Source organism: Netta rufina, assembly GCF_964035555.1.
Source record: "Netta rufina genome assembly, chromosome: 2".
Lineage (NCBI taxonomy): Eukaryota > Metazoa > Chordata > Aves > Anseriformes > Anatidae > Netta > Netta rufina.
Window position 1 is genome coordinate 53,845,136 of NC_140124.1, and position 27,534 is coordinate 53,872,669.

At 38.9% G+C, this 27,534-nt stretch overlaps 1 protein-coding gene across 4 annotated transcripts in view; it reads left to right on the forward strand.

Moving 5' to 3' along the window:
• Positions 1-27,015, forward strand: part of TNS3 (tensin 3) — a 248,233-nt gene extending 221,218 nt beyond the window's left edge. For all 4 annotated transcript variants that reach the window (XM_084281745.1, XM_084281746.1, XM_084281748.1 and 1 more), the window contains 11 exons: positions 1,589-1,760; positions 4,341-4,984; positions 5,609-5,695; positions 8,554-8,685; positions 11,162-11,257; positions 14,444-14,521; positions 15,927-16,004; positions 20,080-20,248; positions 21,594-21,662; positions 21,820-21,846; positions 23,609-27,015. In XM_084281745.1, coding sequence (XP_084137871.1) covers positions 1,589-1,760; positions 4,341-4,984; positions 5,609-5,695; positions 8,554-8,685; positions 11,162-11,257; positions 14,444-14,521; positions 15,927-16,004; positions 20,080-20,248; positions 21,594-21,662; positions 21,820-21,846; positions 23,609-23,753 — 1,697 coding nt within the window. In that variant the 3' untranslated portion in view covers positions 23,754-27,015. The remainder of the gene's footprint in view (positions 1-1,588; positions 1,761-4,340; positions 4,985-5,608; positions 5,696-8,553; positions 8,686-11,161; positions 11,258-14,443; positions 14,522-15,926; positions 16,005-20,079; positions 20,249-21,593; positions 21,663-21,819; positions 21,847-23,608) is intronic.
• The last annotated feature ends 519 nt before the right edge of the window (positions 27,016-27,534 follow it).

The following is a 27,534-nucleotide window of genomic DNA, read 5'->3' on the forward strand; positions in this document are numbered from 1 at the left end:
GAAGATCAGCAAGGGCAAATGCAGGTTCTTGCACCTAGGGAGGAATAGCCCTAAGCACCAATATAGGCTGGTGTGTGTGTGTGTCCTGTTAAGAGTACAGCTCTGCAGAGAGGGATCTGGGAGTCCTGGTGGGCCGCAGGCTGACAACGAGTCAGCAATGTGCCCTTGTGGACAAGAAGGCCAATGATATCCTGGGCTGCATTTGGAAGAGTGTTGCCAGTAGGTCAAGGGAGGTGATCGTCCCCCTCTACTCAGCCATGGTGAGGCCACACCTGGAGTATCACGTTCAGTTCTGGGCTTCCCAGGACGTGAGGGATGTAGAACTACTGGAGTGAGTTCAGAGCAGGGCTACGAAGGTGATGAGAGGAATGGAGCTCCTGTCGTACGAGGACAGGCTGAGAGAACCGTGTCTGTATAGCCTGGAAAAGGGAAGACCGAGGGGAGACCTCGTTAATGTATATAAATATCTGAAGGGAGGGTGTCGAGAGGATGGTGCCGATCTCTTTTCAGTTTTGCCCAGTGAGAGGACAAGAGGCAACAGGCACAAACTGAAGCACAGGAGGTTCTGGCTGAATATGAGGGGGCACTTCTTTCCTGTGAGGGTGACAGAGCACTGGAACAGGTTGCCCAGAGAAGTTGTGGAGTCTCCTTCTCTGGAGATATTCAAAACCCGCCTGGATGCCATCCTGCGTAATGTGCTCGAGGTGATCCTGCTCGGCAGGGGTGTTGGATTAGATTGTCTTCAGAGGTCCCTTCCAACCCTGCCTATTCTGTGATTCCATGATTCTGAGATGCCATCCAGAGGGACCTTGACAGTTTTGAGAGATTGGCCTGTGCAAACCTCCTGAAAGTCAACAAGGCCAAGTGCAAAGTCCTGTGCCTGTGTTGGGGCAATCCCAAACATGAATAAAGACTGGTCTTAAGGAGACTCTCCCAGTTGTCATGACCTTTCAAAAGTTGTCAGGAGTGGCCTTGCAGTGGCATTGGCCTTGCAATGGTATCAGCCTTCTCCCTCAGCTCTAGAGGGAACTACCATCAGGCCCCAGTGGGCTTGCATATATCCAGTTTGTTAAATGCTCCCTTGCTTGGTCCTTCTTATCCAAGTCAGTCTTCCTTGATCCAGACTTTCTCTATATCTCAGGGACTTGAGATTCCCGAAGGCTGGGCTTACTGGGAAAGACTGAGGTGAAGAAGACATTGAGTACCTTGGCCTTTCCTGTCATTTGCCACTGAGTGCCCTGCCCCATTCAGCAGTGGGCTGAAGGTTGGGCTGAAATAACCCTCCAGTTTTTTTATCACTTCGCTGTTAAAGTGCATGCTGTATATAGTTAGGTAGGAAACTTGAACAGACATTTCTGTCTTAACACTGGGCTGTGGAATGCAGAACAACTTGCCTCTGCCATTTGTTCTCCTGCTGGATGTTTTCAGCAATCAGTGTTGTGAAATAAAATGTTACAGTTTAAAACGTAAAAAATAGTTTTATTAAAAGCAAAATTGGTCATTTTATAAACACTTTCAGGCAGTACAAGGCCTGTAAAAATGTGAGTTGTTTTTCAATTTGTCTTGTATTTTGTTTCCTTTCTTGCAGAATCTCAAAGTTACAAAGAAGCCCTTAACCACTCTATGATAATGTCTGACAGCACCATGGGTGCTAACCCTGCTTTGATGAGGTCCAACATGCAGATGGATCCTTCCTTTCAGCGGTGTTTAGCATCTTCATGTACTGCTTCAAGTAACAGTTCTATCCCGGTGGGAGAAAGGTAGGAAAAGATTCTCTGACCCGATCGTTTAGTTCTCATTATTGTGATTGCCAGCGAAGATGTTATGCTTGCTTGTTCATTGCAGAGCATTTGTACAAGAACTTTTGAGTTTGGTTGTGATATGTGATTATGTTGTTGCCCACCATCTGGAAGTTAACACATCCACAGATGTTTTTTATATGTCTAAGAGGCACATGTGGTTTTAAAGAAAATCTAGGAATACAAAAATTAATAGGGACTATCAGTGGTCAGTCATGAACAATTACTTCTATTTACTTATTAGAAGGGGTGTTTTATTACAGCTGATAATGTTTCCTTCTCTATCACTCTGCAACAACATTCTTTTGTGGCTAACTGACCTTTTCATGGGTAATTGGTTCCTTTTTCACAGTAAGTAATTGTTTGGAATGCTGTTGGTTGATGTGTCAAACTCTCAGTAAGGACTTAAGTGTGTTGATTTCTATATGTTTTCCTATCTAATTAATTTCATTTTGATTCAGTACTTGGACTGTGAAAGAAGTTTCCTGTTGTAATTACGACTGTGAATAATAATAATCTTGTTAGGGGATCCTGTTGTTTCCCCTAGCAAAGTGGGTTGCACCTGGCATCCAGAACTCACTCAAAGTGTTGATTCATATTTAAAGTAGTGAGAATTTAATGGTACACATTTATCAGCTTGAGCTGGGTTCCTCCAAGGAGGGACCCCACTCAAGACTTTTCTTGGATTCTTACACCCATACAATCTTAATTTTGTCCACTATGGTCCAATCAGTTCTTCACACATATACATTATGTTACTTCAGACTGGCAATTCTTTGTTGCAGAGCATGATATCTTCTCTTATCTCCTGGGGCACGCTCTCATTCTGCTATGTCCTTGGTCAGCACATCCCCACCCCCCAACCACACAAAATGTTGCTCAATCACCACTACGTAACAGGTTCAGGTTATGGGAGCTCATACTGCGGCCTAAGGCTTCACCAGGTTTGCCTGACTAATGTCAAACAATAGCTACCTGAGTTCCTTACATGCCAGTAGATTGTTTCTCTTTTGCTCTGTATCAAGTATGTTAGTATTTTCTGAGGAGAAGCCAATTGGACATTTAATTATAAGTGGATATGAATTACAAGCTTATCAGGCAATGCAGTCATTATCAAGTTTGCATTCCTTCCTTAAACTTTATCTAGAATTTTTTGTTCCCTTCTTTTTAGGCGTTTTATTTTTCCTGTTGCTTTTCATTTCATCTAGCTGATAACTACAGCTTGTGTTTTTTTTTTTCTTTCTTTTGGAATGGTTCCTTTCTGCCCTTTGCTTCCCTTCCATTTTTTGATGGTCCTCCTACTTGGATCCGTTCAAATCTACTGGTATCCATTTCCACAGTTCACTTTTAATTAAAACTTTCTTTATAATTTTTTAAATATTTTTTTATTTTTTATAATTTTTATGCCAGTTCTTTTCACTTTCTATCTCAAAATGGGTTTGTTCTCTCTTTACATATGATATTGCTGATAATGTTTTTCAGCCAAAATTAAAGGGGCATCTCACTTTCAGGAGAAAGAAGCCAATTTAAACTTTCATCAGATGGTTTTGTCAGAAGCATAGTCTGTGGTGTTTAGAAGGATATTTGTTATCCTTCACTTGGGCAGGTGGAACTCTTATCCAGTAGAATAATATAATGTTTACTATTGTCTATATAAATAATAAATATATAAATACTTAACATTTAAGTTCATCAATCAAACAGAAGCTTGGAAAAGTGTTTCTCGTTCTCTGTATTGTTTTATGTTTGTTGTTTCCATATGCAAAAATTAACCACTGGACCTGCTTCTCTTCTGCTTGCAAGATAAATTTTATTAGAAAGGGGCCTGATCTAACAGTTGGGTCTTGTGGAATGTGTTCTTACCATGCTTATTCACTTACTGTGTGATGGTGAACAACTCTGTCCTTAGCTCTTGTCTTGCATTCTTTCCCTTTTCCCCTTTTTCTCTTCCCTCTTTCCCCTTTCCCTTTCTCCCCCCTTTTTTAAAATAAACATAAGAGACTCTGCATGTAAGATCTGTTGTGGTAGTGTCAGTTTTGTTCCATAAACTTTTGTCATTGCCTTTGATGACAGCCTTGGCTTAACAGCCTCCTACTGCTCTTTTTCAGCCAGTGCTGTAAGTCACCATATGGAGGTCCTCCAGGACCTCTGTCTGTGAAGCAATGTTGTACACAGTCTCACTGAATCAATTCATATTAAAAGTAACTCTCTCAGTTAGGAGGCAGGAGTGTTTATAACAGTGCTGAATTTGGTGGCCTGACTTACAGTACAAGCGCAGATATGGTGTCATCAGCATTGCTGGATGGAGGGTGAGATAAGGCAGAAATTAATGAACTACATTGAAGAAATGAGTGATCAGGGTGGGGCTGAAGTCCCTTGTTCCAGCTGTATTGCCAAATCTTTCTTTTTGTCAAAGTGTACCTCAGTGAGCAAGTGATTGCTTTCAATGATGACCACAGTATGGACTGTGTAGTGACTTCTTAGGAAAATTATTTGGCTGTTTTGTTATTTTTGTGTTCGATTTTTTTTTTTTTTTGACAGCTCTCCTACAAAAGAATGTCATTGGCTTGAAAGCAGCCCTAAATCTTCCCCATCGCTTCAGCTTTCAATGGGAAATAACAGGCCAACAGGAAGTTACCTTGTGCCTTCGGAATTTTCACACCCTGTGCAAGATGGTTCTCTCTTGTCTCATTTCCAAACCCCAGGACTGCAAGCTGTCACCCGGAGCAGCCTGGAGAAATCGCCAGTGGAGCAGCAACAAGAACCTGCTAACAGTTGCAGTGCCCGGGCCTACCGGAACTACAGTGGGGGCAACATGGTCTGTAGCTCCCCTCCAGAGGAGAAACAAGCTACTTTCATAGCCAACACTAGCATCTCTCCTAAAACCATGAGCTCATCAGTGGCAAGTGCAGAGGACAATGTCTTTTTGGCACAAAACTTTCTTACAGTGGCCTCTGGACACAATAGTCAAAACAATACGGTTCATCAGCACCTTGGAGGGAACCTACATTCTCAACCACCTCTTCCAGAGAAAAAGAGGTCCTCTGAAGAGGACCGTTCCTTCACCTCTGTCTCACCTTCTTCAAGTGGCTTCTCTAGCCCCCACAGTGGAAGTACAATCAGCATCCCATTCCCAAACATCCTCCCAGATTTCTCAAAAATTTTAAGCACTTCCCTCGTGCCAGGTAGGTTCTGCATCAGAGAAATGCAAAATACTTCTGAGTTGTATGAGTTTAGCTCCCATTTAGGGGATTTTTAAAATGAGGAGGGGGAAAAAACCACCAGAATAAAAATGGCAGAAAGGACTTGAATGCTTGCAATAAGAGGCACCATTTCATTGGTTTTAGATGTATTATTCTGAGGACAGTGCTGCAGAACTGTTTCTGCCCTTCCTTAATTGTCAGCCAGGGGTAGCCCACCTTTTGAGCTGTGAAACCACAAACAAGGAGTATGCAGTCCAACCTCTCTTAATAAAGGCTGGTTTCTTTGCGCATCTTTGCTATATTCATGTCAAGAATAGTTACAAATATCGATATGTATTCACTGGGTCCCACTGAAAAACTTTATATTTGGTGTAACTTTATAAATGTAAAAGTTTTTCATATTCTTTAGGTTTTGCAAAATTAACCTTTAAGAGGGCTTTTGGAGTCTTAACGTATGGTTCTAAAACAGTTCAAAGTTCCTCTCTGTTGTCCTTCTAATCATGAGTTTTTAGAATTATTAATGTGGTTGGAAGTTAAAAAGAAAGGCAAAAAATGCTTTTATATTTAGAAAATTTCTTAACTTCTCTTTCCCCTTTTATTTTATAGAAAACACAACGGATAAACATGTGACTGTGAAATTTGTCCAGGACACATCCAAGTTCTGGTATAAACCAGATATTTCAAGAGAACAAGGTATAACAATTGATGTATATTCTGAGGCATATACTTGCAGAAAGGCTAGTTGGTGAATGTGTCTTTTTTTTTTTTTTTATGACTACCAGACATCTAAAATAATTACGGAAAGAAATACAAAATCTATAAGGGCTGAAGACAACTTCAATTTATTTTGTCCAAAGGCAGAGTTTGAGAGTGGAGGGCATTCAAATATTTCAGACAAATTATTATCCTAACTTGAATAACTACATAGTAATTTGAGTATTCCTGTGGTAGCTTCTGCAAAAGTGCTTTACTGAGAAACTAATTTGTCTGTTGCCTTCTCACAACGATGGAAGTTGTTTTAAGGTATGCTGAAAGAAAATCTGAGCAGAATATGCTCTATTAATACAATCTAATATTATGGTGAATCTTCACCAGCATGCCTGGCAAAACTATTTAGCCCTCCAGAGTTTGGAGTAGCAAGCATGTATGATTCAATAACAAACAACTGCTGCTCTCAGAAACCGTTTGAGTACAAATGTGATGTTCTGGCATAATTTCAGCCATGTGTGTTGCCCTGTGTAGATAGGTTGAGAGCAGTCCTTGTCTACCAGTTGTTCTGTAGCCTAAATTTCACTTCCAGCTGCAAGTGACATACATTATTTCTTAAAGATCACAAAATAACACTCCTATGGAATAACATCTTTATGATGTACAATATAGATACATCTATATGTAGATATATTACTGAATGAGAGGGGAAAGTTTTTGTTTCATATATGAAAATGTATACATGGAAACTTATACTTTGACCCTGCATCCATATGTAAATAAAGTATTTTGGATGCTTTGTAAATGCAGTCAGTCTGACCGACCATCCTTGTGTCTGTACTGTAATATTGGGCTATACTGAATAGCATTTAGTAAGCTATTGAAAGCATTTTAATCTGGGATTCTTAAAATGAAGTTGTTGAAAAGGAAAATGTCAAAGCAGTTCTGCATTGGGAAGGAATTTTACATCATCAGACTTGGAACTAAAACCAAATAGCTTTCAGCTATTGGCAGATGATGAATTGCTGTGTCTGTCTAGTTCATATTTTCTCAGACTGTGAGGATGCCCCTTATAATGTGGTGGTAAATAGGAGCCTAGGAGGATAAAGGTCATAGAAAATGGATTATTTATTCACCTCTGGATCATGTTTCACTGTTTGTTTCATTTCACTCTCCTTCCCATTTTCTGCTCCCCACCCATAATGAGCACTGAGTGCTCTGCAAATGGGTAGAAACAGTTTCCTGTCTTGATGTGGATTTAAAGAGGAGACTAGATCATAAAGGAATGTTAAACCTAGCTGCTTGAACAAATGAAAACAATTATCTTCCCAACTTTGTAGTATGCCTCTTTTACCAATTAAAATCCATTTTTAAAAGTGAGGTTAAGATTTTTGGTTATTAGATTTTAGTCTGTAGCAGACTTATGCCAAACAAGAGCAGTTTTCTTGCAAATGATTTCTAGGAAGACTTTGTATCATTCTTCAAGCAGAGATCACAGACTATAGATGTAAAGTGTTTCAGTGTTTGGACATTCGAAGAGCAAATACCTACTTTCATCCTGTTTTGCTTTAAAACACATAATAGAGTGAGAGTACTTTGCAGAGACAGAAACATTGTTTGTAGATGAGAACCGATGGCCTCTGACTATTGAAGCTACATAAGAAAAGAAATACACCGTTGTCTGTTCAGCCTGGGAATTAAAATGCTGTGCTTTCTGTCATGATTCTAACAATTTGACAATATGTAAACAGGAATCAGCTTGCCCTTTTTTCTTAAAAAGAAACAACATGGGGCCAGGAAAATTGGGAATAGGGCCACATTTTCTTTGCCTGGGCTGTGTGTGCACATGCACATACTTGAGGTGTAGTTTTTGTCATTTTGCTCTTATTTTGCTGCATTTCCTTTGATATGGTCACTGAGATCAGAAAAAAAAAAGAAAGGGACAAAACTCATATTTAATCTCTTCACCTTTTAGTACATTTTCCAAGTATAAGTGTCAGGTATTTTTTTTTTTAGTTTAGTGCGTGGCATTTATTTTTTGGTTTGATTTGGTTTTACTTTTTTAAGGGAGGGTTGTCTGCCATGAACTTACACCTAAAATTTCATTTGGAGCTTACATCAGCACTGTCAGCTTGAAGCTGCACTTCCATTGCCAGAAAGTTCATATGTGGCTATCAGTATCGCTTATGATCATCAGTATCAGACTTGATTACCTAGGTCAGTACTGCAACAGTAGTTGTTAACTAATGTTTGCACGGTATTCTTGATAAATGGAAAAGCATGTAGCAAATGAAAACTCATGCACAGACCTTTGGTGTTTATTCAGATTCCAGCTTCAATTTTGTTGTATCATTTCTGTTGTATCATTCACAGCTCCAAGTGATCCCAACTACATGTGTGCAGGCACTGACCTGAGGCACAGATTTAAGCTACTGTGTAAAAATCAACTTAAGCTACTGTGTAAAAATCAGTTGTAGCCTAGTGGGTGGTAGAAATCTGTTGACTTGTCAATGTAACAGCAGTTTACCACTACTCAGCATTTTCTTCTGGAAGCACTGATTGCATGAACCCTGGTAGAACCTGCATCTTTCACAGTTAAAAAAAGTCACTAGGGATCTGTATTTCAGGCTTACTTTGAAATAAGTATCCATGAAATTCACATGAGATGTTTTTAGTCAGATCCCCCCAAATACGTTCAATTATAGTCTCTTCTACAGCAGTGGAGACGTATAAAGGATCTTATTTTCTTTACTCTCCTTTTAATTATATATTTGCACATGTAATTTTTGAGTGTGTGTATTGTTTTGGAAATGTTTTTCTCTCTTCTCTAAAATTCTTTACAGCCATTGCTGTTCTCAAGGACAAGGAGCCTGGGTCATTCATTGTTCGAGACAGTCATTCTTTCCGGGGAGCCTATGGGCTAGCAATGAAAGTTGCTACACCACCTCCTTCTGTTCTGCAGTTAAATAAAAAAGGTACTGTATGCCTTCTATCTGTCCTTTAACAAACCACACGTTAGAAAGTCTGTATTACTGTGTGTTAATCAGTAGGAATCTTCCTACTTACAGTAAGTGCAACTTGAATTACAGGCTCCATTTAGTTCCTGGCACTAGTATCTTATTGAATGGGACTGGATAAGATGTTTGTTCTTCAGTTTGACCATGGCTTGTGAATGTATGTATATTGTGGCAGCACATGTATCATACCTTACCAACCTGACACAAAAACCGTCATCTCTGTAATGGGTCCTCCCTAGAAATTAGAAGTCTGTGTTTCATCCTCATACGATCATGCAGAGCTTTCACTTGGCTGGGATGTTGAATATTTTTGACCCCAGGATTTTGTTTTGAGACAGTTCAACGTTATAGAAAAATCTTAGGAGGTTCCCTAAGGAAAGATGATAGTTGTTTAAAAGAAGTGATGAAATACGTATATTCTCCCAGCTCTATTGCCTCCATATATAACTTGTGCCTGATAGTTGTGAAAGCTAAAATGAAAAGAACACAAGGAAAGCATAAATCAATCTATGGGATCCCAGTAAGCAGTATCTGTAGTGTTCTTGGCTCATTGGTGCTACTAGAAAGGAAATGGGGTGAGGAATTGGGGTGATTTTCATTGCCGGGGGGGGATAAGCAAACATAGATCACAGGAAAGCACTGAATCTTAGTGTGGAAGTGTGCTTTGCTCTTTCTTTTTTTCTTTTTGCTAAGATTTAAAGCTTACTCAGAGAGAAGTGGCAACATCAGCAATCCACTTGTATTACAATAACATTTTTGAATTCTCTACACTTCATATGTTATCTTGAGATTTCTTATAAAAATTGTCATATAATACTTCTTTTTGTTGTCAAGCAACATCAACAGAACCACTGCAGTGTCTAATTTGAGGTAGACGGTAGGGGTGCACTGGTGATAGCAACTGCAAGGAGGCAAATGGAACAGCTGTAGGTGTTTTTATTAATCTCTTCTCATAAGATCAATGAAATCCAGGAAGACACGAAAGTTCAAACTCTACTAGTGTTTAAGAGCCAGTTTATGTTATTTGTACTACAGGTAAGTGGTAGCAAAAGAAAATTGTAATCAAGACTCTAGTATTCTTCCAGTTCACCCTCAGTGATATTTAGCTTCGATTCCTACTGCTTCATCCTGGAGGGCACGAATTTGTTCAGTCTCATAGAATCATAGTTTGGAAAATACCTCCAAGATCAACTAGTCCAACTGTCCCCCTACCAACCAATATTACCCACTAAATCATGTACCACATCCAACCTTTCCTCAAACACCCCTAGGAATGGTGATGCCACCACCTCCCTGGGCAACCCATTCCACTGCTTAACTACTCTTTTTATATTCGTTTATTCTTAATATTGTATGAAAATAATGGCAAGTGGTAAGCTGTTTGAAACGGTGAACATTGCAGTACTTGCTTGCATATAAGTTTCTGCTGTCCAGATTAATGTGTTCATCTATATTAGTCTGAAAGTGAGCCTTTGAGGATATGTGTTCACTGGACAATCAGATGGCTGATACAATCAGATTCAAAGGCAGCATTTATTCATAGCTCTTCTGTTGAGGTTTGAATGATTTGGCAGCTTTGCTCTATTGCTATAAACTAACCCTTTCATTGCTTGGAAAGAGCTCCAGTTTGTAGGCAGGTGTGAAATACCATGAACTAGTCCTTCAAGAAATAGTGAAGTTGTCTTAATTATATGTATGCAAATTAATGTATATGTTTAAAAGAATGGTAAATCTCAAGGGAATTTTTATTCTTTAAATCTCTTCATTATATCCCAGTTACAATTTCAAGATTTGTCTTAGAGCCTTGGGACATAAAAACTGTATTTTAATGAGATACAAAAACCTGAGTATTTCATATAATTGCCATAATTCATGTAGTTGCCTTAGGAGCAAAGGCTTGGAGTAAAACTCAAAACATTTTAAAACTTAAAAATTCATTGAGAGACTTGGCATCATTATGCATGTACAGCTAAATCTTCTGTTGTTTTGATCTGGAAAGTTCTGTGAGAAATTTTCAGTCCTGTCACTAGAAATGTGAGTATTTTGTCATACTTTTACTCCCTTGTCACATTGGATACAAGTTCTTCTAATTCGCAAGTACACCAGAATTTCTAGCCATTAGTTTTCCAAATTCATATTCCTCTCTGTAGCTGGGATACCAGTGCATATTTGGATGTCAGTCCATAATAATACTAGAAGATTTTCCACTGAATATCTAAAGTGAGCTATCTGCTTGTTTGATTTTTTTTCCCCAGAGTTCTCTTTTTACTACATTTTGTAATCTTGCAGCAGAGCAGCTCTAATGTGTTTGGCATGCTTTGTATAAAACATTTGGTGTTAATGTGGAAAACTGCTTCATAAAGACCTGCTAATTTGTGAGACTACTCTGTTCCTTGCTTCTCTTCATGCCCTTTCTTGTTCTTTTTTAACACAGTTGGAGATTTGTCGAATGAGCTTGTAAGGCATTTTCTGATTGAATGCACTCAGAAGGGGGTGCGCTTGAAAGGATGCCCAAATGAACCATACTTTGGTAAGTACTGTGCATCACAGGGACACAGAAATTGGAAATAGTTTGTGTTTGACAGAGATGTTTTACAGACTTCAGTGGAGTGGAGATGAGAGAATACTTTGCTCAAGTCTTGAAGATTTCTGTAGGAATCCATTCCAGGGTTGTTGTAATAGCAGCCTTGTACACATTTACCTTAAGAATATGTGCAGGACACTCTGGCACTTCAAGCTTCCAGCTGTCACGCTTATCAACCACTACCAACATTGCTGCGGATAGCTTTGTGTGGTGGTTTTACTCAGGTGTGCAGCAGAGTAAAACAGCTGCTCCACTCCCCATCCTCAAAGGGAAAGGGGAGAAAATACGATGAAAAGGGCTCAAGGGTTGAGATAAGGGTAAGGAGATTACTTAACAATTATTGTCACAGACAAAACAGACTCAACATTAGGGGGATTAGTCAAATTTATTGTCTATTACTAACAGGCTAGAGACCTGAAGAAACAAAGAAACCAAAAACGCCTTCTCCCCTCCTCCAACCTCTTCCACCTCCTCACCCTGAGTAGCACAGGGAAACATGGGAATGGGTGTTGTGGTCAGTCTATAGCACTTTGCCTCTGCTGCTCCTTCACGGTCACTCTGCCCCTGCTCTAATGTGGGATCCCTCGCACGGCATGCAGTCCTCCCCGAACCAATCCTGTGGGGGCTGCCCACAGGCAGCAGCTCTTCAAGAACTGCTCCAAATATGGGTCTATACCATGGGGTCCATCCGTCAGGATCAAACTGCTCCAACCTGGGTCCCCCACGAGCAGCAGCTCCTGCCAGGTCACCTGCTCCTGTGTGGTCCCCTCTTCATGGGCTGCAGGTTCATCCCGGTGTCTGTTCTAGTTCCGTTCTCCACAGGCTGCAGCCTGCTTCAGGTCAGATCCGCCTGCTCCACTGTGGTTTTCTCCACGGGCTGCAGTGTGGAAATTTGCTCCACTGTGGCACACCATGGGCTGCAGGGGGACAGCCTGCTCCGCCATGGTCCTCTCCACAGGCTGCAGGGGAACTTCTGCTGCGTGCGTGGAGCACCTCCTGCCCTCCTTCTGCACTGACCTTGGGGTCTGCAAGGCTGTTTCTCACGCCTTACTCTTCCAGCTGCTGTTGTGCAGCAGCTTTTTTTTTTTTCTTTTTTTTTCTTTTTCTTCCTTTCTTAAATATGCTCTCACAGATGCACAATCAACATTGCTTATGGGCTCAGCTCTGTGCAGCAGTGGGTCCCTTTGGAGCTGGCTGGAGCTGGCTCTTATCTCACATGGGGCAGCTTCTGGATTCTTCTCACAGAAGTCGCACCTACAGCCCCCTGCTACCAAAACCTTGCCATGTAAACCCACTATACTTAGCTAGATGAATTTTGAGGGCCTTATTTATTCAGGACCTTTGCCTTATTTTGACCTGTACTATATTTATACAGTATAGCTAAAATGACAACAGAGTGGGACATTCACATAGAAAAAAGTGCATTATGGCATTTCAGCCTATGTAATATAATACAATAAAAGCTCATTACGCATTATAGTAAACAGCAGAATCCAGCTGCTCACTCATCCCTCCTCCTCAGTTGGACAGGTGAGGTAAATAGGATTACAAAGCTCATGTGTCAAGATGAAGACAGGAAGATTGCTTACCAGTTACTACAGTGAGAAAACAGGTGTGACTTGGGGAAAATGGATTTAGTTTATTGCCAGTACATTCACGTAGTGAGAAACAAAAACAAACATTGAAATAACACCTTTCCTTCTGCCCTTTCTAAACTCAGTTTTGCTTTTTCATCCCACATTCCTCAACTCCCATCCTACCCCAGGTGGAACAGGAGGGGATGGGGTTGGAATTTGGCCAGTACCTCTTTGCTACTCAGTTGACCTCAATAGGTCAATTCCTCTTTGCTACTTCTGCCATTTCCCACTTTTCACCTGCTGGATCATGGGTTCTTCTCATGGGCTGCCATCCTTCAGGAAAATAAAATCTGCTTCAATATGAGCTCTCCATAGGCTGCAGTTCTTTCAGGAAATACCCACTTGCTCTGGTGTGGGGTCATCCATGGATGGCAGTGTGGTGGATGTCAGATCAGGCATATGGAGCAGCACCTTCTCTTCCTTCTCTGACCTTGGTCTTCCTTCTGCTGTATTGCACTCCTTTTGTTCTCTCCTTGCCTCTTTGCAGCTCTTTTTGCCCTTTCTTAAATACATTTCTGCAGAGGTGCCAACAGCTTGTCTGAGGGACTCATCCATGCCCTGTTGTGGGGCCATTGGAGCCAGCTGGAACTGGCATGGGGCAGCTCTGGCCTCTCCTTGTGCCCTCTTCTGCTACCAAACCTTACCATTTACACCCAATATATTTGTGAAGGAATTTCTACCATAAAACGTGCAAGTGTAAAATGACTAATTCTATCTGAAGTAAAGATGTATTGAATTTTGTCAGGGTATATGGTCTTACATGCTAATGATGAGGATGACTAACAGTTATTTTAATTGAAGCTAAGTCTGAATGGTAAAAGTGGTTAAAAAACATCAAAGTTTACGGCAGTAATTAAAAGAAAGAATTTAATAGAGAATATTATGTACATCATTGCTGCATTGGGTGGGGGAGCTTTTGTCTAGGCAATCTTTTATACCTTTATAAATATACAATAGAGGCACATGTAGCCAAAGCACTAGACAACAGAAGGTGGGTGGCTAAGAAGTAGAGCTCCTCACTCTTTCACTTCTTCATTGCATAGCATTGACCCCTTGTGCTCTTACTTTCTTCACAAGGTTTTACTATGTTTGCTACATTAAACCGTAGCAGAAATTAAGAGTATTGAAAGGAATTTACTGACATCCATATGTTATTGTTTGTATCATCTTTGCACTTTTTCCATTTGAAGCAGACATTTAGATTAGGATTTCAGTAATACATCTAAGCAAAGAAAGGGACTGTATGATTGTGATTAATGACTTTAGTTAAGTACGTACAACTGGGACAGCGCTGGGGAACACAAATCCACTTAAGTTGAGCAAAAAAGATCTTGGCTTAGGTGCCAAGAAAGTATTTTTAAGGGAAACTTGTGTATGTGTGTGTGAAGGGGGATGGGGGCTTGGTCGATAAAATATTTGGAAGCCAGCATAACTGTTAAGTGTTATTTTTGTCCACCAAGTTAATCTTGTGTATCTTGTTAATTTCTGACCACAGGGAGTTTGACTGCTCTGGTATACCAGCATTCCATTACTCCACTGGCATTGCCCTGTAAGCTCCTCATCCCAGACAGAGGTATGCTTATTATAGTACAGAAGAGATGCTCAGCCAAGGCTTTGCTTCAAAGTTGTGAGCAGACTAGTACTATGATTTTGTAATCATTGTCATACGAGAGTCACAGAATTTAGCACAGTAATCTATCATGTAGGAAGACAAATGTATTTCTCAGATATAAAATTGCACCTCTATGAGGTTAGATGTAATCACTCATGCAGCTTGGGGTTACCACCCAGGGCTTCAGGGAACTCAAGTAGGTGAATGACAAAGTTCTGTGTATGATGCTGGCAGGAAGGAAGTAGCAGTTTACCCAGGTCCAAATATTGTTTAAGTAAATAATCAAGGAGCCTGTATTGTATCATGGGACTATAATTCTAATTTTGGTAATGATGATTTCGTAAACCACTCTAAGACCACAGCAGAATACACCTATGCTTTCCCCATAATTCAGTCTGCTATTTTCCCACATGAAGTTAACACCAGATGTATTATTGAAATGTGAAACATCCTTGCTCTTTTCAGTTGAACTCTTCAAGCTTTTGTTAAAGATCATATGTCAGTGCTCCAACACAGCATTGACTCATGCAAATATATTAATGAAATCTTTTAGTGTAAAAGCGTGCAGTGGTATGTATGTGCAGAGATCTCTCTGTAAGACTTGTTCTTGTCCTCCTTGGCTCTTACTGTTCTGGCAGAGGTATAGAACTGAAACTTTTGCCTTGTCCTGGATATCTTCCTCATTTGAATGTATTCAAAGTCAGTATATGTAATGTTAAATACAGCACTGGGAGATATTTTACACACTTTTATATAATTGAAATAGCATACAGATGTACAGTTTTCTCACTAATTTTAACAGAAGATTTAAAGGCAAGTATTCTACTGCTGCCTTTACAGTTTAGATATTTGTGTTCTACATAAGAATGAAGAAAAAAGAATGATGTTGTTGTCTTGCAAATCAAAAGACAATTAATTTATTTAATCTCAGAAACAAACTGTGTACCTGAATTACTGTGAAATATACAAATTACATAATTAAAATCTCACTATTTTGAAAACTTCAAGGTTGTTATGAGGCAATATAGTTCTTAATAGTTTTTTGTAATGTGGTAGCACTTCTGTACCTCTGGCATATCTATGTAATTGTGTCTGTGACTATTGAACATCTCTCCTGCAGCACTGGGGGTAAAAAATGATGCAGCACAAAAACAAAACAAAACAAAAACAATGAACAAACAAAGAAAAACAACAACAAAGCCACATGGCATGTGTGGTTATAGATGCAGGTACAAGATTGTTTAATGTTTCTGGCCAAGACTTACCTAGTACATGAAATCACATTTACAAAAGCTAGACTCACACTTGACCATGTGCATTGCTTGTCTATTCAAGTGCAAACATGGATAGTGTTTTCTGTTCTCAGATCCATTGGAAGAGATAGCAGAAACTTCTCCACAGACTGCTGCAAACTCAGCAACAGAACTTCTCAAACAGGGTGCAGGTTGGTAAACTTTCTCCTTGCATTTGACTGTCACTAAGTGTTATATTTTACAGGCTGGGAAAAACTGATGCTAAGACTGGACTGAAGGATGATTAAAGAGAACAGTTATATTTAGTGTTCTGTGCAGAAGTGTAAAGGGCACTGTGAGGATATGTACAAAGTTCCTTCTCTTTTCTGCAACTACCTTCTCAGTTGTGCAACCTTGTATCTGCTTTCCCATTGCGTGTCCCATGACAATTTGAGGTACTCTTGGGTTCATTCCAGCACAGCAATTTGGAAGCAGTGACATTAATTTCATAGTGATAAACTTTGAGAAGATTTTTTCAACCTGTGTTCTGTAAAAGTTCGTGAACTATGAGGTCTGCAAATGGCAACAAATGAAAGTGTTCAGTAGGGTTAGAGTAGGGTTAAAGTTAGAAGTAAAAAACACTACTGAAAAATGCTTATCCACCAATAAATCTGAAACAAACAAACAGAAAAACCAAAAACATTGCCATGTGCTTGATGATGCGTGCTGTTAGGAAATATCCAGTACCTTTTCCACTGGATGCTGTTTTATGGATTCTTATGCATACTGCAGTATCCGTTCTGCAAATTAAGTTGTATTGCTATGCTTTTATTGATATAACAGAAGAGCCCTGAAAAAGTTTCCACCAAATGATGTGATGCTGGGGACATGGCACTAGGGGACATGGTTTAGTGGGTGGTATTGGTAGTAGGGTGATGGTTGGACCAGATGATCTTGAAGGTCTCTTCTAACCTTAATGATTCTATGATTCTATGATCTAGTCCCATTACAGCAGGCGAATACACTATGTTTGACACTCTTCCTTGAGTTTAGCCTACAAGTGAAGCCACAATCAAAAATGTAGCAGCCAGGCGTGTCTTTATCAGAATGCTGCCTCATTGCCCTAACCTATTTTGGGGTGCTTCTGCATGGGGCACTTGCCAAGCTGAGCAGTTCTAGAGAGTGTGCGTGTTGCTCTTTGCTTATTCAGCAATTTGACTTAAAAATTTGCAGTATCACTTCAAATGCTCTAATCAAGCATTTGAGGCAATGGCTGGCCTTAGTGATGCCATGCCAGGAATGAGCACCTGTTGGCCTTTCCGTCTAACAGTGCTGATGGTGTTTGTTGTAGCCAACAGTGTAAAAGCCAAGGAAAATGAATTAAAAGACTTATCCTCTTGAAAACTCAGCAAAATGGGCACAAGTTATCCTTTTAGAAATGCTGGTTTCTATTTGGCAAGGCTTTTCAAATAAAAAGAAAAAGAAATAATTCTTACACCATTTGGGGCAGTATTCAGGTAACTCCTTATGGGGATTGTCACATCATGGATCATTTGGGAATATATATTTTTTAGTGTATATATATATTTTTTTTTATTTTTTTTTGTCTTGTTGGTTTTGTTTTTAAACAAGGAGTTGGAACATGATTAGGTAAAATAGCTAGGAGATACTGTCAGTCTTTTACCTTGACACATTATTTCCCACTGATTTTCTGTGTTTCAGAGATCCCTATCCAGTCAACAGCTTTCCAGTTGTCGAGTTCCTCACTGAGACATGTAAACTATTTCTTGTCCAAACATATAAGCTTGTGTGGGCACCTGTAGTTTAGTCAAATAAGATGCAGTTTTTCCCTGCCAAACATTTCCATACCATTATCCACCTCACCTTTTTCTCACTGCACAAGCAAAAAAAGATGTTTTTCCTAGAATGATGATTTATATAGCTGCCTGAAAAACCTAATAGCCATTTCCAATCGTTATCTAAATGCAGAAGCTAACCTACAAATCCCAGAGAGTGACAACTATACAGATAAGTGGCTTTTCCCCAGAACAGACCTTGTTTTATTAACTTTCCTGTTTGATAGCCAAATTTTGTGCCTCAGATAAGTCCAAATTCTTCATATCTGTTTCCACTAGTAGAGTGAAGGGATTTAGTGTTCTGGACAAAGCACATTCCCAGTATAAAAGTAGCACAGGATACTCAAGCTGGCCATATTGCATAGCTATCAGTGCTAGCACAGACATGACTACAAATGCCACCCGTGAAAGATAAGAGCAGCAATTTTACAGGAAAGATACAAACATCTTCCTTTCATTCTAGCTTTGAATACAGTTTCTGTGGGATTGCTGTCATTTGATAACCCATCAACTGTCTAGATCAGGCTGTACATGATGTTCTGAAGTGAGAAATATTTAGCCTTTCTCACCATCTTTCATTTTCTGTACTCTACTTTTTAATCTGACATTTTTGCACTTTCCAGAACTTTAGAAAAAGATACAATTTACTATTGTTGTGCTATGCTAGTAAAGGAATCTACTGTATTTATTGACTGCTTTTGAGCTATCACACTGATGGCAATCTAGACAGCAAGGTTGGCTAGGTCATGTAGAAGGTCTCTTGACAGCAGTGAAATGGCTGTTGCAAAGGAACTGAAACCCTTTATATGAGCCTCAAAAGGGGTGAGGAACGTGGCTGGGGAACAAGGCAAGCTTCCTTTGGTGGAAAAAGCTCAGAGCTTTAATGAAGAGCTTTTTAGGTCTGTACTAAACGTACACAGTAATGATGTGAGAATAAGAAAATTTATGGTTTGGAATGTTATTCACAAGTTTGGGTAGACATGGCAGTATGCAATTTAGTGAAGAAGGCCTCTCTGTATGAAGTGTATAGTGATTGATTCAGACAAAGCTATTGAAACTAGCACGCCAATGCACAAATACATTTCCAAATCCTTTCACTTACAAATCAGATAAATCAAATCTCTGGATCCCTTCTTTCACTGACAACCTCCAGAGCTTGAAGTTACTGGGCTAATAGCCATGCTGGAATCAAACTTACACTTATGCAGTCTGTAAATTGATGATTGCCTAACTGTTTTGAAAGTGTCGGTGTCCAGCTGTGTATTTCATGTAGATAGTAATAAGAAAAGGCTTTAATCAAATTACAGAATAGCCATATGAAAAGAGGAACTTTTTCATTTAATCTTTGCTTTCACAGTAAGGTTGGCAAGCCAGGCTAAACTGATAATTAATCGAATAATAGCATAGTAATTTGCACACACCTGCTGCCAGAGTTGTAAATTCTTTCTTTACACAGATGTTTTAACCAAAACACAAAGTCTGTTGGTATCAGTGTTCAGTTATGTAAGTGTTTAATTATTTCTAGTGTTGTAGAATAAGACTAAGAGAACTTTTCAATTTCAAAAATGTTATTAATCTGCTTGTAACTTCGACTTCACACAAGTTGGAAGTAATTAATCATGCAAATACTTCTTTTAATACTATACAACCTTCATAATTAATACTATATAATATTGTATGTCATTTTTACTGTATAATACTGTATATTGTGATACAGTATTATAGTACTATTATATAATGCCACATAATATTAATATTTACTGCCCTATTGGTCACTGCAGATTTGTTTTGAGGCCAGATTAAAAAATAAATTAACTGTTTGGTAGCTTTAGAAACCAGTGAGCTACTTTTTATAGAGATATACCAGAATATACTAATATCTGTAGGAGAAGAAAAGGGCTCCTAAAATAAATGCATGCAGAGGTAAAGAATCAACCTAATATATTGAGTAGTTAATTCAATTTGGAAGTTGCTTTGTTTGCCCTAAAATTACTGAACATACAAGGCACTATGGAATTATTGAGATACGAATTTTGCAGCAATCCTCAGTTCTTTGAGGGGAGAAGACTGTTACTGTCTTGCTAAACAAGTGAATGGTTTTCTTTGAAGGTAACAAGCACAATTTGAAAGTGTGAAATGTATCGATTTATACTGAAGAAAATATATATTTTCTCATTGGCTGTTGTAACTGAATTAAGAACAACGGGGCAGTAAAAGACTCCAAAAATGAACTCCAGAATTATCATCTTAAACTATGAAGCAACAGTGAGACATGGTGAAGTACAAATAGATTTGTTGTTTTTTTGTCAATCTTCTGTGTTCACTTTGTAAAGGTGGAAATTTTCCATTTTATTTGGTGTTGTTCAGAAAATTCCTGTCTGCTTTCTTTGATGTAATGACTTCCCAAAGTCTTTCCCATCTTTCATTACAGCGTGTAATGTTTGGTATCTGAATTCGGTGGAGATGGAGTCCCTCACAGGCTATCAGGCAGTACAGAAAGCCTTGAGTTTGACGCTGATGCAAGATCCTTCTCCCATCTCAACTGTTGTCCATTTCAAGGTGTCTGCACAGGGAATCACACTGACAGATAATCAAAGAAAGTAAGCAAAAGAAGAATGGGGAGAGAGTATCTGTCCTTGTCTCCAACAAATGTCACTTGCTGTTTTTCTAGTTATTTTCTGCAGTCTCTGTTTCAGAGACTAATCATAGATTAGGAGACTACAGAGTATCATTAAAGACTAAATCATATATTAAGATTGCATAAAGAACAACGTTTGCTATCCCTTGAGGTTGCCAGAAGCCTGCAGTACTGGAGGATGAATATTTTAAGATGTAGGCATTTCTTCCACATGGCAGTTTCTGTCTCTGGAAGGTTACTTTGCCATGGCATTTTTTTCATTGTAGTTATTTTATAGAAAAAGGGAAAGTGATGCCTTTGGAGCATTTGATACTCAGTCTATTCAGTGAAGTAATTTATCTTCACAGTATCCTTCACCAGTATAACTGAACAGAGCTGGACTGAGCAGACACTGTGTATTGCCAGTATTTGAAATAGCGCTTTGGATAGCCTAGTACATGTGAACTACTATGATAAAAAAATAATTTATATTCACTCTGTACTGCATGCTATTAGGGCTACTAAAAAGTATCTCAATTTGAAAACTGATCATTATAGTGGAGGGATGACAGGAAATTATTATGGGTTAAAAAAAAAAGACGAGACTTCCTAGTTCCATGGGTTCTAAAACCATTTGTAGCAGATCAAAGACAAAACCTTAAATCATAAAACCTAGGAATCCTTATATTTAGAATCTTAATATAATCAAATAATTCACAAGTTCCAAGAATCTCTATTTCCCGCTGATATAATATATAAGCGGTTAAAAAAAAATCATAATTCTAGTTCTTTTTCTTTGCTTAAGGGTCAGATTTGTTATGGTCCAACACTTAAAGTTACTCTTTTAAATATGGATTGATTTGGTTGGAGCAGTTCATGGAGAGGGACTCTTTACCAAGGAATGTAGTGATAGGGAAATAGGTAAAAGCTTTAAACTAAAAAATGGCAGACTTAGATGAGATATTAGTGAGAAATTCTTCCTAATGAGGGTTGTGAGGCACTGGAACAGGTTGCTGAGAAAAGTTGTGGATGCCCCATCCCTCTAAGTGTTGAAGGCCAGGTTGAATGGGGCTTTGGGCAACCTGATTTAGTGGGAAGTGTCCCTGCCCATGGCAGTGGGATTGAAATTAGATGATGTTTAAGGTCCCTTCCAAAGGAAACCATTCTATGACTCATATGGCTTTAAAACTGTGAATCAGAGATAATAAAAGCTATATATTGCCATTATTAAATATAGACTAAATATGGTTGATTTTTCAGATCTGTTTATTGTTTTAAATTTTAAACATCTTAACTATTTCTAAAATACTTTATTTCCTCCTCTTCAGACTCTTCTTTCGGCGACATTATCCAGCCAACACTGTTATTTTCTGTGCCTTGGATCCACAAGACAGAAAGTAAGCAAGACAAGTACTATTTCTAATGCGTTATTTGTATTATTATCTACAAACAAACAAAAAAACCCCACACAACAAAAACTAATGGAAGTGTCATTTTATTTCTCCATTTTTTTTTCTTTTATTTTTTTCTCATTTCTTTCTTATGGACGTCAAGATGGATGAAAGATGGCCTTTCTGCAAAGTAAGTTGAACCTGTCTGAGTCTCTTGTAACTGAATGTTTTAGGAATATCATTACAGTGATCAGTTTGTAAGTTTTCTAGTTACCTTTGTCACAGATGGAGAAGGGAAAGCAGAATGGTAAAACTCTTTGTCCATTGCAGTTAGACTCAATTTAATTCATCAGCAATTCTGCAAGTTATAGCCTAATTAAGTGATGGTTGGATGGTTGGAACCAGACTTAGTATGGTTTGTTTACGTTTCAGGTCTGTGATTTGTGTAAAGTTTCAGAAATGAAAACAGCCATTTGCTATTCAGTTGAGTGTCACTTAGCCACTAAAAGTAACTGAAGCTTACTTGTTTCACACAGACTGTTGGCTTTAAAAAAAAAAAAATCCGCCCCCGAAAGCACATACGTGAAAACAATCCTAACAATACTAGTGTCTGACATAAATATATAATTATCAGTGGACTGAAAAGTGTTTTCATTTAAACACCAACATCATTGTCTCCTTCCTGACACCTTTCTACTTGCACCAACACACACCTCTCACCACACCAAATGCCCCAACTCAAAGATAGGTAAGTGAACAGCAGTACTGAGTCAGCTTAAATATATCTCCAGAGTTGGTAGCATGACACTGACAGCAAACAAGACATGATGCAAACCAGAAAGAGTAGAAGAAAGGGGATAGTATGCTTACCTGATTCTGGCCATCCTGAGCCACTGAGGTAGGAGCTTCAGATTTGGCTGGTGTGGTCCATGGATTAGTATTAAAGGGAGGGTAGGGACAGGTGACATTATAGGCTGGAGGGAAGGGATGCCATCCAGCAGGACCTTGACAGGCTTGAGAGGAGGGCCTATGTGAACCTCATGAAGCTGAACAAAGCTAAGTGCAATGTCCTGGAGCTGGAGCAATCCCAATCAGAAATACAGACTGCCCAGAGAATGGATATGGGGGTATTAGTTGATGAGAAGCTCAACGTTAGCTGTCAATATGGGATTGTAGCCCAGAAAGCCAACTGTATCCTGGACTGCATCAAAAGTGTGGCCAGCTGGTTGAGGGAGGTTGTTCTCCCCCTCTACTCTGCTCCTGTGCGACCACACCTGAAGGACTGTGTTCAGCTCTGGGGCCCCCAGCATAGGGACGTGGAAGTATTAGAATGAGTCCAAGGGAGGGCCATGAGGATGATCAGAGGGCTGGAGCACCTCTCCTATGAAGAGAGGCTGAGAGAGTTGGGGTTGTTCAACCTGGAGAAGAGAAGGCTCCAAGGAGACTTTACAGCACACTTCTGGGACCTAAAGGGGGCCTACAGGAAAGCAGGGGAGGGATTCTTTGTCAGGGGGTGTAGTGATATGGTAAGGAGTAGTGTCTTTAAACTAAAAATGGGTAGATTTAGATTAGATATTTGGAAGACATTCTTTACTCCGAGGGTGGTGAGGCACTGGAACAGGTTGCCCAGAGAAGCTGTGGATGCCCCATCCCTTGAAGTGTTTAAGGCCAGGTTGAATGGGGCTTTGAGCAAGCTGGTCTAGTGTAAAGTGTCCCTGCCTATGGCAGGGAGGTTGGAACTAGGTGATCTTTAAGTTCTCTTGCAACCCAAACCATTCTGTGATTTGGACCACTGTTTTTAGCTGTCACACAGTACCTTGTCCTTTACGTCAGATGCAATATGATTTGTGCATTTGTCCTGGGGCTTTTGGTTTCTACAGTATCTTTTTTGCTTTATGAAATGAGACAATGTCTGTCTGTTCTCTGACACAGTGTGATTGTTGCCCTTGCAGAGTATTTGGGTTTGTTGCCAGGAAGCAAGGCAGCGCCACAGACAATGTGTGCCACCTATTTGCAGAGCATGATCCAGAGCAACCTGCCAGCGCCATTGTGAACTTTGTATCAAAGGTCATGATCGGATCGCAGAAGAAGATGTAACACCCTTCCAGTGCTGACTCAGAGCTCTTCGCTGACTTCATTGAAGGAAAGTGCTGTGAGAAGAAGTCTGTTCAGCAGCAATGTTATACCCAAGAAGGAAAGCAGAGGACAGTCTCTCTGCATTATATTTGCAAGAGTTCAGTCTTTTCTTTGAAGATGACTCTTACTTAGCAAAGCATTATTTGTTTCTTTTTATTTCAAAGGACAGAGCAAAAGAAGCTGTTTGCCACCCAAACCCATGTAGCCCATACCTGAATCAAGCATAAATGAAAAGCTTTTCTCCTGAAGGATTTCTAATATATGTTCACATGCGATTTCTCATCACTTATTGGAGCACAAATATTCACTCACTAGACTGTGCTACCTTTTAGTGCAGCAAATGTTTCATATAACCTCCACAAAGAAACTTGCCATAGTTGCATCAATGGTAGCTATACGCCTTGCAAACATGTTCTTGAGAGAATGATGGTCTGAGGAGACCATTTGCTATAGTCTTCATTTTTATGTGAATCAGTGATGGGAACTGAATGGAAGAGGGGGAATATGTATGTGAAAAGAAGGCTTGTGCAAGTTGATCTCTGCTTAGAAAGGAACAGCAATGTGAAATATTCAGGGAGATTGCTCTGTATTTGGTGTAAGCAAGGCTGGGCAGTTCTAACTTGAATCATTTTAAATAGGGAAGAGGTGGCAGAAAAAACACATCAGTTGCATGGAAATGTATTCTGTGATTGTTTTTTTTCTGTATTTTTTATACTAAGAGCTAAGGGAAGATACTGTGTTTTAATAGTTGCAGGATAAGAATGAGGGAAAAACAAATAAAATTTTATAATTTATATATTTTTGCTGGTACCAAATTATTTATAGTAAATCTCAGATCTTGATATATCGTGTAGATATCCTTAAACAAGAATGTTGTGCTTTGCCCTTTAGCAGTATTTTACATAAGTAAAAGTGTGTATAGCATGTGCCTTGCTGTAGACAATAGAGTTTCATATTTTGACTTTTGTCTTACTGTGTGACAAGCTACTACCTGTTTCCATGTCTCCTTGTAATACTATTTTGGTAGTAACATTTGTTCCCCCTTTGAATACTTATGTAAATGTTTTTTTTTAGTCCCCTTTTTATTGAATTTTTGGGGCTATGTTTTTAATTTTCTATTAATCTGTAGGAATTATTTTTATGCTTTATAGAGAAAAGAGATCCAGAAGGAATTTATTTTGTTACTCTCTCCCATCTCTTGAGATCATTTGTTTCATAGTTTGTACAGCTGTCACACCTGTACATATCTTTGTATATTTTTCTAAACAAATCTGAATTTTCAATGCACAACAAAATGTTAATTAGCTTTACAGCAATGATAAATTACAGGAAATGGATAAAGTGGGTTAGAGCGGAAATCTTCACAAGGAAGGTAAGCTTTCACAAGGAGGTCTACTGTATAATTCCCATTCACAAAAGAACAGTTCTAGACCTCCATATCAGAACTGAGGGTAATAAAGCAACTGCAGAGTAACAGTACTGAAAGTTTCATTGCCTCTGTTTCTTTCATGTGTGGTAGTCAACATTACGTTAATAACCTAAGGTTTAAAGTGACGTGCTGAATTGAGCGTACTGGATGCATGAGGCACTGGGTTAACTAGTAACTGTATCCACTTTGTGTATTTAATCCTGTCATCCTCTTTTGCTAAATAATGGCTAAACCAAGTGGAAAACACTAGGCTGTATGGTAAGAATGTTCCACCAATCTGAACTATGTTTGTTCTACGTTTATGTAAAGTACACTTGTATAAATGATGATCTGTTTTTCATTAATAGCTTTCTTCCTGATTTCCCTGATTTATTAGGACCATGGAAACATTATTCAGTGACCACAGCAAAAAATACTACTGAATTGTTTAGTTAACAGTTTTGTATAAATAACTATATTGGAGGTAGGGTGGGGGTGGAGGATGGGACAGAAAAGACAGGTTAAGGATTTGAAGTTCAATGTATTTGGACTGGGAAGTGGCGTATTAGTAACAGTGGGCATTGGGTGTTGCAGGAGGGTGAAGCAATCCAAAGCATTGTAGCTACCATTGAAGCAACAAAGGCAAGTGCCACTGATTTTTACCAAATAATTCTGTTCTTCTGACACAGAGGTATTAAATGGTGTTTATGTACTATCCACGCTATTTAAATGGTGTTTATGTACTTTCCAAAAATGCAGTTCTTATTTCTAGGAACTTTGATTCTTTTGAAACGTGGGAAGTTTCCTTTTAGTATTCTTCTGGTGTACCAAGAACCCAATTGCCTAATCTAGTCAGCCAGCTGGAACCCAGTGAATTTAATCAGCTGGCATCTCAATTAGATTGTCAGTTTTCCTAGTAGAAAAATTTTATGCAATAAATCTGATATGCTGTAAGCATTCAAATGAGAAGGAAATTTTTATATTTTTTCACTTTTGTAGGTGACATTTAAATTTCAGCGTGTCTTATTAGACACCAAGTGTTGACCTTTGGGCTGAAAATATAGCATATGTTTTCCCCATATATTGTCATTTCCATTTGAGGCTTTATTTTTTATTCCTAATGTGTTCTTAAGGCCTGCTGAATTCAGGAACATGAGGAAATGAATGCTGCCACTCTTGGTGGTGTTTTCTGGGAGTTCAGATCTATTTGGTAAGTAGGAAAAAGAAGTTGCCCTGTTTCTAAGGGAGTTTTTCTATTATGCATTCCTTTGGATGGTAAATTGTCACATGCTTTTGCTTTTTAAAGAATTAAAAATTGCAGAAAGCAAAACAGTTCAGTATGTACCATTGTGTAGTGTATGTAGACGGATATTCATGAAACTTATGTTCATGGCAAATACAAGATGAAATAATTAATACAGCACTTGCTTTCCAAGGTTTTTGGTAGATGTGTATATGCAGTTTCATGACTAATGCCAGCAAGTTGACACATGTATTTAGCCAGGCTCCTATTAACCTGCTTATTAAATATACTATTATCCTACAGTGTTATACTACAAAAATACTAAGTGTCATGTTTTTAATTACATGGTTCCCATGTATCCAACATTATCATTAAAATTTTATGTTTCCTTCTTGTATTTACCTTCTAAAATAGTGATTTTTGGGGTCTTTTTCTTCAAACTGTAAAGCAGCAAAAGGTCTCCAGTATGTAAATGAATGTTCTATAAATTCTTTGTATAGTCATTTTCTCTTTTCTTCAGATATTCAGATTATAATAAAATTATGAAAGTGAAATTGTACAACACAATGTTACAGGACAGTCTGTTCTAAAATAAAATTACTTTCTTGCATTCAAAACCAATTAACGACAGAAATCTTAATGAAGTGAGAACAGGCTGCATGCAGAAGTAAGGGTGTAACTTTGTTTTTTACAGATTTCGTTCAGCAATCTGACTCCACAAAATTCTGTGGAGTCTGAGTTGCTCAAGTCTAGTCAGAGCATGTGATTTTCCTAGATCTTTTGCTTTTAAAATAATACAAAAGTGCCTTTTGCCTGCATTGCGTATTTCATTATAAGAAGGATGAATATATGACGTCACCTTCTGAGATGTCTGTACCCATTTAAATGACGCCAGTGTAGCCACTGTTCCTCTACCATGACTACACTGGAAAAACTTCCAGAGAAGTGGAGGTTGGGAGGTGTGGGTGCGTGGAGTGGGGATACCAGTATCTAAGCCCTGACTGAAAGAGTTATCTGAGTACAAAATCTGTGCATCAGCTGCACATAGAAGAATTTGTTGAATTATATACATATTTTATTAGGATTATTTC